Here is a 15,211-nt window from a genome sequence, read left to right as displayed (position 1 = left end):
TTCCACTTAAAGGGCTTCTAGGAGCAGAACTAACTTGTGACCAACCACAGATGCTTTTCTTATGCGTTCACCTCTATTCAGATTTCTGTCCCAAAGAAATATTGTGTTCACGATTGCAGCAACCTCATACAATAAAGTGTTTAGGTAGTATTTTATAGTGTGCCTCCCTTTTAAGCTACTGGATGTTATTTTTGTGGTTACTTCTAGAATTCTACAATTTCATTGAGCAGATATTTTTACCCAAAGCGACGTACATCTGAGAGAAGATACAACACAAGCAAGGATCTAGTTAGGAGAAAACGACCTGGATAAGTGCCACAAAACAAGGACTTGAACAAAATAAAAGCTACTGTGGGCTCACAGACTGCAGATACACAACTTACATACCAAACCTATTCTTTTTACAGTTTGCTCTGTAATCTAACTTCTCATTTCAGCACTCTTTAAAGGCAAACTCCACTTTTCCAACCAGAACAACACCTCTTACTCTCCCTAATAAAGTGACTTTAAAAGGTTTCCGTATAATCCATCTGAATATTTGCTGTTTAGGCCCAAATTAAAAGAAAACTGCACACACTACAGAAAGAATAGATTATGCATTTAGTGCTAATTACTTGCAAAATATGTACGATGCAATATTTAGAACATGTTCATTTGTCCCCACCACAATAAAAACATGACAGCAGCAAAGGATTCACTCACTGTGCTTGAATTTTGGAGTTTTCTTTACATAAATATACAGTTCCACTGTAAAATGATGCAGAAAATGCCCAAAATAGTGCATTAAAATGCACCAGAATGCAGGAAATTTAGTGTTTGATGCATCACATTTATTGTGGAAACACCCCCAGACCCACAAATGTTCAAAATAAATCTACCTCAGTGGCTATGAATATGTCCAGCTGTGCTTTTATGACAGATGTTCACTAAACACACACTGCAGGAGTTCAGCAGCACGGTTCAATACAAAGCCACAGCCATAGATGCAACTTATAGCACAATCATTAAAAGTAGCTGCGCAGCTTCTAAACTCATGGCATGTTGGGTGACACTCGGTAAATCTCTGTAACTACAGTAACTTAAGGACATAACAGTCAAAACATGTCACCCAGTTACAGGAGTCACGTCAGATTGAGTTACACACAACAACGGCGGTGCAGATTATCAACATAAGCTCCCTACATGCAGCCGCGTGGATATTTTTAGCGACAGAAGACGTTTAACCGCATAATTCTGACTGGACTCCTTAAAGGTAGATGGTTGATTTGAAATGAAATCAGCTGATTAGCTGATGGGGGCGGGTTCAAATACGAGTGGAAGCCATCTTGAACGGCTGCTTGACAAGACTCTTTCGTAGTCAGCTAGAAATCGAATTCACCTAACGGACACCGCAAACGGAACCGGTTATTTCAGTTATCCAAGGTAAACGCGGACACATTCAAGCCGTCTCCGTTCGCAGATAGCTCGCTGCCGCATATTGAACTGCGTCGCGGTGACTTTTTATAACCGAGTTCACCGCTGGCGTTATTTCGCCATCGTTAGCCAGTTGGTGTTAGCATGCTAGCAGACCGAGCGCGACAATCTCCTTTCGGCAGCGTTAGCTCATACCAGTTGACGGTGGAAAACTGGCGTCAGTCTGGTGTGCAGGCTAAAGTTAGATATGGTCAAATAATAGTCGCACTAAGATTGTAGCAGAGAGGTATGTTTGAATTCAGAGTAGTAACGTTTATTGCCGAAACCGCTCACCGTTAACTTTAGCCTGTGTGCTAGTTAGTCGTGTCGGTGGCTAGCAGAAAGTCAACTAGCCTCGTTCTCCTTCGAAGCTAGTTAGTTGGATTACACGGACAGAAAATGCTTCTGTCGAGTCAATTATTTGTCCATTTATCTCTTTGACTTCTCAGACGGCCTCGATTAATTAATAAATGTGCACTTAATCTCCCAGTGTTCTTGAGTCTACGTATATCTACGCTATTTTGTCATTGTTAGCTAAGCTACACAACATTAACAGTCACCGCTATGTCGGCTAACTTTTGACGTTAGGCCAGTCACCTGCTGTTACTGCTGTTGACCAGCTAACTATCGACTTCACAACCCTCACTGACCCCAACAACAGCAGATCTTCACAGCGTAATTGTATTTTTTTGTCTTATTTTTCGTCTGATGTGATTTCTAACTCTCTGTCTCGTATGTTTCAGGGTTGGACAGACCTGAGAAAGGACACAGCGGCTCAGTTAAGCTAACAAGATGGCTAGCTGAACAGTTGGCCAAAACTTGAAAGCTCGCTAAACCCTCCTGATGTATATTTTTCCAGATAATATTGGCAAATTAAACCTATGCTAAGCCCTAATTTAATCCCCATGCTTAGAAGTCTTATAAAAGTTGAAAAGAGATACTTGTTTCTTGACACTTGATGTCCCAATAACAACACTGTTGAGGAAGAAAAAGATTTAAAATTTACATCTTGTTGATTATTGAGGTTTCAAGAGGCAAGGGCAGGCTTAAATTTTGAAGTGGTCCCAGCAGAGTGGACTCACTTCATCTGGAGACTGTTAAAGGTTTCATTGGAGTTGGGACATAAACGTTAATATAAGTAAACATGAGCACCGCCAGGACAGAGAACCCGGTGATTTTGGGCTTGTCCAACCAGAATGGACAGCCCAGAGGCTCTGTGAAACCTGCTGGAGCACCAGGTGGAGGTGGAGGAGGCCCTCAACAGCAGCAGTTCAACCAGATGAAAGGCACAATCAACAATGGTAATTCCCAGCCAGCCCCCACAACAAACGCTGTCATCAAGTAAGTTATGTCATACTGGAAATAAGAATTTAGACTCATTCTTTTCTGCATTTTGATGAGTTACTATGGTCAGTTATTTATGCCCTTTTACTCTCTACAGACCTGGAGATGACTGGAAGAAAAATTTGAAATTACCCCCAAAGGACATGAGAATGAAAACTTCGGTTGGTACAAGATCATTGACTTTTTGTTGCTTTGAAAGTAAAAATTATTTATACCCATTTTTTTTATTTGTGCCATTTTTTTTGTCTTATTTAAGTTCTAGTCTTTTTTTTTTTTCTTTTTTTTCTTTTTTTTTAAATGATGTTCAACAAACAGTTCTCAATTAAATCAATGTTGCCACAACAAGTACTGCTGGTCTTCCATCCAAACAATTCTTTTTAGTTTTTTCAGTGACATTGAATACAATTTAGCAATGTCTTTATATCATTTTCGCTTGCTGCTCATTTATTTTGATATCATTCTGTGATGATTACAGGATGTGACCGCAACTAAAGGCAATGAGTTTGAAGATTATTGCCTAAAGAGGGAGCTTCTCATGGGAATCTTTGAGATGGGCTGGGAAAAGCCATCTCCAATCCAGGTACATTCAGACACGACTCTGATTTGATCTCTTTTGACAGCTTAACAAGGTGTGTCTGCGCTTCCGGAAGTGCACGTTCTGATAATTATTACGTTTGGTGCATTAGAAGAATCCCAGTATCTGTTCCAGTTGTTTGACTTGGACTCATTGCTATAAGCTCTTTAATGCCTTTTACTGAATTAAAAATCATACCAAAAGCTCCATTTTAAAGTTGTTGGTGCATCAGTTTGCTGAAAAAACAGTTTAACTTTTGTCATGAAATGTCTCTAATATGTCTTAATACAGTATGCTGTGTTTTCATGCCAAAGGTTTTTAGTCCAAGTATCTTATTCCAGTATAAAGTTTAAACCTGATAATGGGGGGTGTCTAAAAGGTTAGGGAATAAAAACTGGACAGAATTGGAATAGATTTGGTCAGACTCTGGTGATACAGCAAATAAGATCGCGAGTGGTTGCACTTGAAGTTAAACTATTTTTAGCCATGGTAAGGGGAATGGCTTGTGGGCATCTGGCAGTGTTTGTTGCTTTGTGACTCCACCTCATTGGTCCACATGGAAGTATCATGACAAGTATTAGTTGTCATGAATTTTTGTACTGACATTCATGCTCCATGGAGGATGAATTAGAATGAAATATCTCTGGTGGGTGGTTTGACACGTTATTGGTTCCCAGGCTATTTGTTCTGATTTGATCCCCTCACTTTTTATGTGGAACAACCATGAGTTTGCCATTTTTATTTTTAATGAAAGTGTCAACAATTCTTAGAGTAATTACCAGGAAATTTGGTACAGACATTCGTGATGGTGGAGATGATCACTGTGGTGACACCTGACAGTGTTTAGCTCCATCACTGGTTCAGATTCTTATTTTTGTGAAATATATTGGAACTCCTATTTCTGACTACATATTTGCAAAGCTGATTTATGCTTTGTCTTTAGTGCTAAGTAATGCACTGTAAAAGAGGTTTTTGTATGATAAACACTATACTTGCTAAAAATTTGAAGTACAGGCATTATCACTGTGAGCACGCTAACGGGAACATGCGACAAGTCTGACCCAAATGTAACCATTTAGGAGATGGCTGCTGATTTCACTATTGCAGGTTTACAGGCCTCATTGGGAAACCAAAGAATCACACTCTTACATTAAGTAACTCCCAGGTAAAGTTAAGTTTTGCTCTGTTCATATTCACTTGTTCTGAAGGAAAGATACGAAAGAGGTTGCATTGACCCGTTCAGATAACACCCCCACCCCCGAGGTATGGATTTGACCCACATCACTAAGCAGCCTCAATGGCCTATTAGTGGGCAAATGAACTGGGACTATTAAATTAATATTTTACTTGACCAAACCTTACTATTGAATGTTAACTGTGTTTCGCTACAGCCGACATAATTTGCTGCTGATCGTACTTGGCTGTAAAAAGCAGTGTTGTGTATTCATCGTTTATTCATCTGCTTTGTGCTCAGGAGGAAAGCATTCCCATTGCACTGTCAGGAAGGGATATTTTGGCCAGAGCCAAGAACGGCACGGGAAAGAGTGGAGCCTACCTCATTCCCTTACTTGAACGCATTGACCTGAAGAAGGACTGCATACAAGGTGAGGAAGCTTATTTTCACTGTGCACTCCCAGTAAATGTCAGAAAGTTGAATCTTACCCAGGCTGAAAGTCATTCATCCAGAGTATTGGACAAAAACAGATGGAGAGGACCAAAAATGTCAGTGAAAATAAAATCAATATGCCCAAAACTGCTACACTTTTGCATATTGTGGGTCCTAAGTCGTATGAAGATGTTGTTTGTGCATCTAAACAGCTAGTGATATAAACGGCATACAATTAACAGCTATTTTAATAATCTAACATTTTAAACCATTAATGCAAAAAAAAGTCAGCTGTTACTGCCTCAAATGTGGATATTTGATATATTTGATAGTTGAATATTATATAATATTTGATATTTGATAGATTTCTAATAGTAATTATCACATTTATCGATTGATCAGGGTGACAGATGCGACAAAGTGCAGTTTAACAAAAAAAATGTATGTTACATCGATGACTAGCAGAGTTTTGTTGGCCAAAAATGTACAAGGATGATAACAAAAAAACAACGGCATGCACTCTGTAAAGAGCGCTGGATGCTGTGTTGCTGGTGCAGGCAACACAAGGCTTGCAACATCCTCTACAAACTTTAACCATTAAACTTTATAACTGCACTGAGAGAGCATATGGCGCAGCTGCTCAGGGACTCATGTATTGCCTGGTAAGCAGCTTCTCTTCCCACAAGCTTTCTGCATCAGGAGTGGTGCACTGGTGAGGGATAAAGCCAAGATGTTTGGTTAAAAGGATATGCCTTTTGCCAAATTTGAATCAGAAATTCTTCTCCAGAACAAAAAGTTCCACCAATAAATCTTAATCAGTATTATTTGTTTTTAAATTATCCCAAGAGTAGGTTTCCTGTTCTTGATTAACTGTTGTCTGAGTTATGCACTGTGCTCCACTCTGACCTAGATAACTTGTCTCATAATTTTGTCTTAACCTGATTATGAATATCTGATGGCAAAAGAATTTTAAAACATTTCAAGGACAATTCATGTTACGTTTCAGCACAAAACCAAAGCAATGGCATCAACTCTAGCGCTGGTGCTACCTGAGAGACTGAAGTTTTAGCCATAGGCCTACATGATCATCTGCTGTGTACCTTTTGTTGTTACTGCATGTTATACCTAAATAAAAGCACAACACTAATCAAGTGTCTTGGTAACATTATGTGAAGCTTAAGTGCTCTTTGTACTTGAAGTTAGTATGACATAACTGTTCATAATGGTTTGTGAAAGCTTTCTTCATGTGTCCTGAGTGAGATTAAGATGGTTTAGGTTTAATCCTTTTTATTCCAAGATATATTTTTAAACAAGTGCCTGTGTTTTTCCAGCTTTGGTCATAGTGCCCACCAGAGAACTGGCTCTGCAAGTAAGCCAAATATGTATCCAGGTCAGCAAACACATGGGTGGAGTGAAGGTAATGGCAACCACAGGTGGAACCAACCTCCGTGACGACATCATGAGACTCGATGAAACGGGTAACCTTCATAATTTAAACAAATTGTGGTCATCTGGTTGAGATGTTGTGGGATTTCTTCACTTAATGTCTTCATACATACATAAGTGACATATGAATGACTTAAATACTTATGCAGATACTTAATCTCTTATTCTGAACTAGCCAGTTTGGTGAGGCAGTGGATGTGTCTGGGTTGTTTTTCTAATAAATGTACTTTATAAAATTATTCAGTACGCTATGACCTAATAGTAATCATAAGGGGATGTTTAGGGTTATATCATTATCTGTGAAGCAATGTGTTTTAAAAAGTACTGTGTGCTGACTAAAGGCCAATTCATGTTGAAGTTGTGAGTCTGCTCTGCTGCCCTCTGTGGACATCTGCATACAGCTTGAAATTTGAGACAATGCGGATCGTCCAGACAAATGTGCCAGTAGAGTAAAGGCTTGCTTTAGCAGATAGGACAATATCCAAGATCTGGGTATATCAATAGAATATACCCAGATCGCTGGTACATCTCTAGTAATGTCCTGAATGTTGTCTTATGATTATTTAATAATGAAAGAAAGGCTGATTAAGTGATGGTGAATTTAAAAAAAATCCTACCTACCCTGTTGTGTAAAAACATTAAAATATCAAATTAAGGATGTGTAATTTTCAAGATTGTTTATAAACATATTTTGAAACCTGGACACCTGGATATATGCATGTCAGTGTGGCTTATGCATGATTTCTGGTGTGTGGAAAGTCCCTGTCTAGTCATGCAAATAGTTAATGCAGATCATGAAACAAATGTATTTTTAACGTAATGCCTGCATTACAAAAACACGATGTAGGGGGCTTTCTGCTTTTCTTGTTTAAGTCTTAATTATTGACTCTAGCATTTGTGTATCTTTTGCATTATGAACCTGCACAGTGAAATGTGTTGTGGAAACCTGCTAATGTATGCCAGTGGTGTTTTTTTTCTTCTTTCTAATATTTCTGGTGGTTTTACAGCTGAACTATTAGCAGTCAGTTAATGTGAATGATTGAAGTATGCCAGGCTGAGCAAATACTACCAAATATGAATATATTTTCCTCGAAGTAGTGAATACAGCGTTCTCTACCATAAAGGCCTCAGTGGCTGACTATTGTCAATGTATACATTTTAAGTCTTCAGCCAAGTGATAATGCCATTATTTTGTAAAAAATAATGAGTGTATTTTCTATTTTGTTTATTTTACAGTACATGTGGTCATTGCTACTCCTGGAAGGATTTTAGACCTCATCAAGAAAGGAGTGGCCAAAGTCAATCAAGTGCAGATGATTGTTCTGGATGAAGTGAGTTAAATAGTTAATTAGTTAGTTAGTTTCATTATTTTTGACCTTTTAATGCCTTTTCTAAACAAACCAATGTGACTTGAAAAGTTAAGCAGCTGCTTGAAATAACTAAATGTCTTTTTCCCCCACTTGTCCTTGTGCTCAAAAGGCTGACAAACTCCTGTCTCAGGACTTTGTAGTCATGATGGAGGAGATACTGGGCTTCCTGCCCAAACAGAGGCAGATTTTGCTTTATTCTGCAACCTTCCCTCTCAGCGTGCAGAAGTTTATGGTACATTTTTCTGACATTAAATCCCTACTTGTCATCATTTTCCGTATGCTTATCAACAGATTTACCTTTAATAACCTGTAGCCTAACCTGAACATAACAATCTGTTTTTGTTCCCACATAATGTAGAATGCGCACCTGCAGAAGCCCTATGAGATAAACCTAATGGAGGAGCTTACACTGAAGGGTGTGACTCAGTATTATGCTTATGTAACTGAAAGGCAAAAAGTCCATTGCCTTAACACCTTGTTTTCCAGGGTGAGTGACGTCTTTCTGCATTTTACGATCCTGTTTAATTGACTTTCTTCTGTTGTGTCATACAGAGAGCACTGTAAAAAGCCTGCTTGATTACCAGCCATAAATATCCTGTTCACTAGAGAGTATTTTTACCAGTCCTGTAGAATGTATGTGGTGTTGCGTGGGACCTTAGAAGTCAATTTCACCTGGATTTATCGCTCTTTTCAGCTCCAGATCAACCAGTCTATAATCTTCTGCAACTCCTCTCAGAGAGTGGAGCTCCTTGCCAAGAAGATCTCCCAGCTTGGCTATTCATGTTTCTACATTCATGCCAAGATGAGACAGGTCAGCTCAGAGTACTGCCTAAGGGATAAAATAGACCAAAATACACGTGGCAAATGATGCATAAAAGAACAGCTGTCAGTTTTGCTTTTGGTGTGCATTTAAGTGGTACATTGTTTAGATATGAATGTCCTTGTACTTAATGTGCTTTCTGGAATGTGTTTAAGCAACAGTGCCTTTTATTTGTCATCTGCTTCTACATGCAGCCCTGAAGAGATAAAATGACACCTGACAGCTGAGCTTTGAGGCTTAGCTTTTATCATACACGTAGCATGCACCTTCAGGCTAAGTTTTTCTGTTGGCGTTCTCTGCTGTATTTAAAAAAAAAATAGGGATACAAATAAAAACTTCACAACTTGAACTGACAGCAGAACACAACATATCCATTTAAACTGTATTATTGACAAATATTTTAGTAATAAATAGCCAGTTTAGAGAAATGCCACTTTGATTTGTGTGACAGCTGTGGAAAGCACCATGTTATGAGCTTCATTTGACATGTTGCTGTGTGTTCTCGTCATCTAAATTCACTTTTCTCTCTTCTGCTGTCAGGAACATCGCAACCGTGTGTTCCACGACTTCAGAAATGGCCTGTGCCGGAATCTTGTCTGCACTGGTAAGTGATAAATGCATGTACTGGAAGACTTTACCAGCTGTTGTGAAATGAACTACAAGCTGCTGTGAGACCACTGACACTCCAAAATACATCCAGATTATATGTCTACATTTTGAAGTGTCTGAGTTGCCTTCGCCCGAGTCAGCTGGGATAGACTCCAGCCCCCCCGCGACCCTAGTGAGGATTAAGCGGTGTATAGATAATGGATGGATGAACATGTTGTCTGTGGAAGAATAAACAGTTAAACAGCTGGTTTTGGTAACAGGAGGTTTTATAACCATGATAGAAATGTGAGGTTAAAGAAAGTGAAATGAAAGTGAAAATTCCAATGTAGATGTGACTCACTCTACTGGTGCGTTCACGTCATGGTGGTGACAACCTGAATTGCTGCTTATTTCTGTTTGTTGTGACTAGCGTGTGTTTTGTTAACGACTGTATGCTTTCCTGAAAATGTACATTCTCCATTATAATATGTTTAATTTCTTCTTTTGTTTCTTCTAGACCTCTTCACAAGAGGAATTGACATTCAGGCTGTGAATGTTGTGATCAATTTTGACTTTCCCAAGCTGGGAGAAACATACCTTCATCGCATTGGTAGATCCGGTAAGGCCTGTAACGGTTTTTTGGCCTGTACTTCTACACACAGTTTTATTTTGGGCACAGAGTAAACTGTTAAGTTATTTAAACCCATCACTTTAATTTTCAGGCCGCTTTGGACACCTGGGTCTCGCCATCAACCTCATCACATACGATGATCGCTTCAACCTGAAAGGGATCGAGGAGCAGCTTGGAACAGAGATCAAACCCATCCCTGGCATCATTGACAAGAGCCTATATGTGGCAGAGTACCACAGCGAGAGCGGCGAAGAAGTCAAGCCATAAGCCAGTGAGTACATAGACCTCTTCGAGGATAGCTAAGAGACCTAACTACATTATTATATTTCAATTTTCCATTCTATTGACATTTATAAATAAGCTGATGAATAGCAAGCATTAAATCTTGCTGTGTTAGTGCTCTGCTTACTGGCACAACTAAATGAAACTCAGACATTATTACTTGCTGTACATTATACCAGGACTGTGTTTCTCTCCTGCTGTGCGAAGTGAAAATTTGAGAAAGATCAGTTAGTTTTTTTTTCAAACATGGCAAAAATAATGTACAGTGATGCAAGTAAGGATTTGGACAGGAAAATGAGCAATAGGTCTATTGTTTAAAAGCGCTTAATTTCAATGTGCTGTGACCAGACTGCACTTTTATTCCCAATACAGACAAGTCTCCTGATAATAACAACCTTCTCTCCAATCACATACCTTTTTAATATTAAAAATCTGTTAATACCAAGTCTCCTGTAGTGCATGTATTTACATAAATTTTAATATCACAATTGCAGTTGTACAGTGGTGTTAGTGGGCTTTCTTACAGATGTAAAGACAGAGGTGTGCAAAAACCATACAAACCTGACAGGCAGGTTTTATTTTGGCATGTCGTCAAGTTACTCTCTAAAGTAACGTTGATGGCATTTTATGATCTTATTCCATGACAGTGTCACTTTAACGTCCAAATAATGGTCACTACGCGTGTAAAATGAGAGCTGCAGCTTTTGTACAATGCTCTGTACAACCAAAGATGGAAGACAGATACAGAACCATTAACATCTGTTTTGTAGGGCTGCAACTATTACTTTCATTGCCAATTCAGCTCTCAATTACTTTCTGGATTCTTTCTTTGGTCTATAAAATGTGAAAGAAATGCTGAATAATGTGTGTGTTTCCCAAAGCCCAAGATGATGTCCTGTAAGTTCTTTTGTCCATAACTCAGATTCGGTTTATCATCAGAAGGAAAGAAACCAGAAAATATTAAAGTTTAATAAGCTAGACTTGGAGAATTTTCACTTTTTTCCTAAAAAAAACTATACAAACTAATAAATTATCAAAATAGTTGCTGATTAATTTCATACTTGACAGCTAGTTGAGTTTACATGCATTTGTGTATCTGGCCGCCTGTGTTAATTACAGATGTGTGTATGAAAGAGGGCAACAGAGGTGCTTGCAGCTAATTGGAATGCAGTTATTTGATTTGAGGGTAATTGTTTGAGCAGTCCAAGCCCAGACTACTCTTTAATTTCCATAAAGCAAATGCTTTGGGTCGCTTAAGATGATCATTAATTTAGCAGAAGACGTGATTAATGGTTTTAGTTTTACAGGTAAATGTGTACATAACCCTATTAAGCATTCCTGCCTGAGCTTTGGAAAGGTGACAAAGTCCCACCAATTAAAAGCTGAGTTTATGCTTCAGTTGGTAGCAGTGTGTTCACAGGGTCACCTCGGTCTGACAAAGACTACCAGAGTTTTTGGAGCAAAGCTACATTGTCAAAATGACACAGTGCACCGCAACACTGCAGAGCTTCAGAACACCACGGCATTATCATTTCCTAAACCTGAGTTTGTTAAACCAATGTGTTATCTTTAGATATACAACCCTAAAAAATAGCAGCTACCTATGTATTACCATAATTAAAGTACACTCTAATTTTCATCATGTGCATGAAGCCCAAAATTTTTCAGGAAAACTGCACAGATGGCAGTAGGGACAGATACTGTTTCTTAAAATTCCCAGATTCCATTGTTATTTCTTGAGTAACCTTTGAAATGTAGGTGTGATAACAGTAAGATGTACTAATTAAATATGATCTGGTCTAATCTAATTTCCCTTTTCTTTCTCCACAGATCAGTCCATCCTTCACTCCCCTTTGTATCCATTTTCATCCCCCAACATCTTTTTTTTTTAAATGTACAGTTTCTGTCTGTCTTCCTTTTTTGGATGCCACCATAGGGAATGTGTGTATTTTGATGAACGCATTTTGGAAGAACTCATCTGCCTTCTTACAAGGCCCTGTGCTGCACTACCACACCCTGAAGACATAAGCACCGGGAGGAAAGTATGGGACCAAGTCGAAAAATGATATCAGTGCACATTGTGATGATTCATATCCACCGTTGACACGAAGCCAGCACCAACAGACCCAGATACGACACCCTCCATTCTCCACATTTTATTTTGGAAGTTTTAACCAATTTGTATCAAGTGCCTTAACAAGCAGTTCAACTCGTTCTAAAGTAATAACCCGTCATTATTCGCCATCTCGCTCACTTCATACCACGCATTCATGTTCACCTAATTGAAAATTTGTTACACTAATTTAACGTCTGACCAAATAGGTGAATTCATTACTGTTTTTCGGTTTGGTCATCCATTTGTGAGGAATGGAGATTATTTGGAGGGAGGCTGGTCTGAATCATCTTTTTGCTGGCTTAACTGAACTCGAATCTGGCTGGTAAATGAGGACAAACTTGGATTTCCATGGACAGAGATGCTGGATTTTTTTTCCAAGAGACAGCCAGACTGTCCAGTTGCTTGTGAAGAAACTTGTGCTTCTGAGAGACCCAGACCCTTTCCTCTGTCTTCAGCTTCAGAACACTAAAAATTAATAAGCAGCCTTGCAACACCATGAGTCATGAGGATTCCTGTTTCGGTGGAGTTTATTTGGAGAGAATGCTTTTTTTTTTTTTTTTTTTTCTTGTCCTGTGTTTCACCTTCCTATGGATGGCCATACTTAATTCTGCGAGTCGTGCAGCCGACATAAGGGGCGCATCTTACACCTTGTGTATATACCTTCATTTTAAGATTGTTTTAAACAAGTTCAAAAGGCTGGCTGACAAACTGAAAAGCCGCCCGCCCCTTCTCTCTTGTTAGCACTGGAGACAGTTTTCCTTAACTGCCAGTTTGTTTGATCTGCAATATTGGCCTGTGAATTTATTTATAATTTTAGAAGTTGCAGAATTTATTAGAATCTAAAACATTTAAATGACCTTGTTCATGGAATGTTTTCAGAGACAGTTATCCCTGATAATCTTTTAGCCCCCTCCAAATTTAATGAGTGCTATTCTTCAAAGATGCACTTAGAGAGAGAGTCTAAATTGTTGCCCTGCTTCTCCTGTTACCAGTGTTAACAAGTGCTGAGTGTAGACAGATGGCTTTCTTAAGCTTGTGCATTTGAGTAATGAATTATTTGTTGTCACCAGCCTTGACTTGTGAAACGGACTCTTGAGACACTCTGTGATTTCCAGTTATACTGAGTGCTGGTGTTGGAAGAGAAAATAATATTCTATCACGTAGTAGTACTACTCGCTGCAGTGCAGCTGAATTGGCAGATAATTTGTTTTTGGGGGAGGTATTAGCTGTTACGTTGATTTATGCCCCGTTTAAGCACAGCTACTTGACTTCCTAATGCCAGGGGGTGGGGAGCTGTTGTTTTAGTTTCCTCCTTTTTAAAGAATGTTGGCCGAACGCAACAAAACGAAACATCTGACCTAACATGTAGCAGGAATTCACCCTCTGTGCGTTGCAACTTAGCTGGTTTTCGTGCACACAGCTAACAAAAGAAGCTTCATTTAAAAAAACAACCTGAGCAGGTTGAGGCTGCACTTAAACACAGAGAGATGAATTCAGGCAAACACTGACTGCACTGCTTTTTGTACACTCATGATGCCCAAATAGAAGAGAAGTGAGAAGTGTATGATGGTGCAGACAATTAAAAAAATATTGGCACAGAGGGGGAACGGGCATGAAGGATTATAAGATTACTATTGGTCGGACTGCTTGTTAAAAAAAAAAGAAAAAACTCGGGCATCTCAGCCTGCTGAGTTTATGGCTTATTTCTCTGCCCTTTATTGCTTTATTTTTTTTGGGGGGGGGGATTGGATTACAATTTTGCATTTCTATGCAACATGACAGCCTTTGATTTGCATTAAGGTCCTATCTGTGTTCAGCCAGAACCTTTGTGTAAATGAGGTTCCCTTTATTATGGTGAGATGCTTTGTTGAATGTTCTTATCAATGAGAAGTATTATTGTTCATTTAATTTAAGCTCATTTCTAAAGATAAGTGTGACAATGTTGATGACTTCCCATGTATTTCTCATTGGTTAGGACTCAGATCCCTGTTCACAGACTTCTGTTCTTGTCCCAGAAATATATATAACTATATCATTTGACAATTGGACTTATATTTGGGGTAGGGGGGCTGTATTTATTAGAAAAAAAAAAAGGTCAAATTAAGCATCAGTTGAGTGAACAGCGATCTGAATATGCAGACACTTGGCAGCTGTCTGTTTCTTGTCAGCCCACTGGCAGTAATCGCTGCAGCAAATGCTTTCAAGGCTAAAATGTGTGATCTTTAAAGATTCAGCGTACGGCTACCTTCCGATGGGTTTGCGTTTACTGCCAGTGGCTGCCATGTCGAGAACCTTTAAGTCTGAGACGAGAGCATCTTGCACCAGATCTGGTGACTAATTGGGTTGTTTTCCTTACAAAATTGTCTCATTCTTTAAGGTGTTTAAATTTGTGGGTGGGTAAATTAGTGCACTTTGCTGCCCTGATGCGCATGTTCATCCTCTTGATAGTTGCGACACATTTAAGAAGACACAGCTTTTGTGTGAAATCTGGCCGTCCCTTTATTTATCTGTCAAGGGAATGTGACAAGTCCTTTTTAGGATTTCTTTCAAAACTGATGCATCAGTATAATAACGCGGGGAGGGGCCTGTGGGCACTTCAACAGGATTATGTGATCTAAAGATCCAAAGTTTTGGCAATGGGGGTATTAAAAAGTATGAAAGAGTTGCCCTTAGATCTTGCTTTTTTTGTTATTGAAATGACATGTTAAAGTGGAGTACACCTTTTCTTAAAATGTCTCTAAATTTAAAACCTGAGTTCATAATTTTTTTCATTTTATTTTGAATTCCAAATTTGGTTACTCAATTGGCAATTTTTTCAGTGACGTTAATTTTACAACAGTTGAGATATGATGAATAATATTGGATACTGGATTGGAATAAGTTTTGTTCAATAAAGGTCACTGAAATTTAATGTGTCTGAAGTGTTTTTTCCAGTTGTTTAACAGGTCTTTCAAAGCTAGGTGTCAGTATGTTGCTGCCGCT

General features: G+C 38.8%; 1 protein-coding gene across 1 annotated transcript; it reads left to right on the top strand.

Moving 5' to 3' along the window:
* Positions 1–1,273: 1,273 nt before the first annotated feature.
* ddx6 (DEAD (Asp-Glu-Ala-Asp) box helicase 6) lies at positions 1,274–15,140 on the top strand. Its single transcript, XM_023283575.3, has 14 exons — positions 1,274–1,422; positions 2,196–2,793; positions 2,894–2,957; positions 3,272–3,376; positions 4,845–4,974; positions 6,308–6,454; positions 7,659–7,753; positions 7,902–8,024; positions 8,151–8,279; positions 8,487–8,603; positions 9,153–9,216; positions 9,718–9,819; positions 9,923–10,102; positions 11,944–15,140. Exons 2-13 carry the CDS (start codon positions 2,597–2,599, stop codon positions 10,096–10,098), a joined length of 1,449 nt encoding a protein of 482 aa, XP_023139343.1. The 5' UTR covers positions 1,274–1,422; positions 2,196–2,596; the 3' UTR covers positions 10,099–10,102; positions 11,944–15,140.
* The last annotated feature ends 71 nt before the right edge of the window (positions 15,141–15,211 follow it).

Source organism: Amphiprion ocellaris, chromosome 7 (genome assembly GCF_022539595.1).
Source record: "Amphiprion ocellaris isolate individual 3 ecotype Okinawa chromosome 7, ASM2253959v1, whole genome shotgun sequence".
NCBI lineage: Eukaryota > Metazoa > Chordata > Actinopteri > Pomacentridae > Amphiprion > Amphiprion ocellaris.
The sequence above is the reverse complement of the archived record's forward strand: the minus strand, read 5'-3'. Positions and strand labels throughout refer to the sequence as shown.

What these genes read in the sequence shown, in the direction of transcription:
- ddx6 (XM_023283575.3), top strand. Translation starts at nt 2,597, where the DNA reads ATGAGCACCGCCAGGACAGAGAACCCGGTGATTTTGGGCTTGTCCAAC. An exon ending in AAAAGCCATCTCCAATCCAG is followed by an intron (nt 3,377 to 4,844) that starts GTACATTCAGAC and finishes CTTTGTGCTCAG; the next exon opens with GAGGAAAGCATTCCCATTGC. An exon ending in TTCATGCCAAGATGAGACAG is followed by an intron (nt 8,604 to 9,152) that starts GTCAGCTCAGAG and finishes TTCTGCTGTCAG; the next exon opens with GAACATCGCAACCGTGTGTT.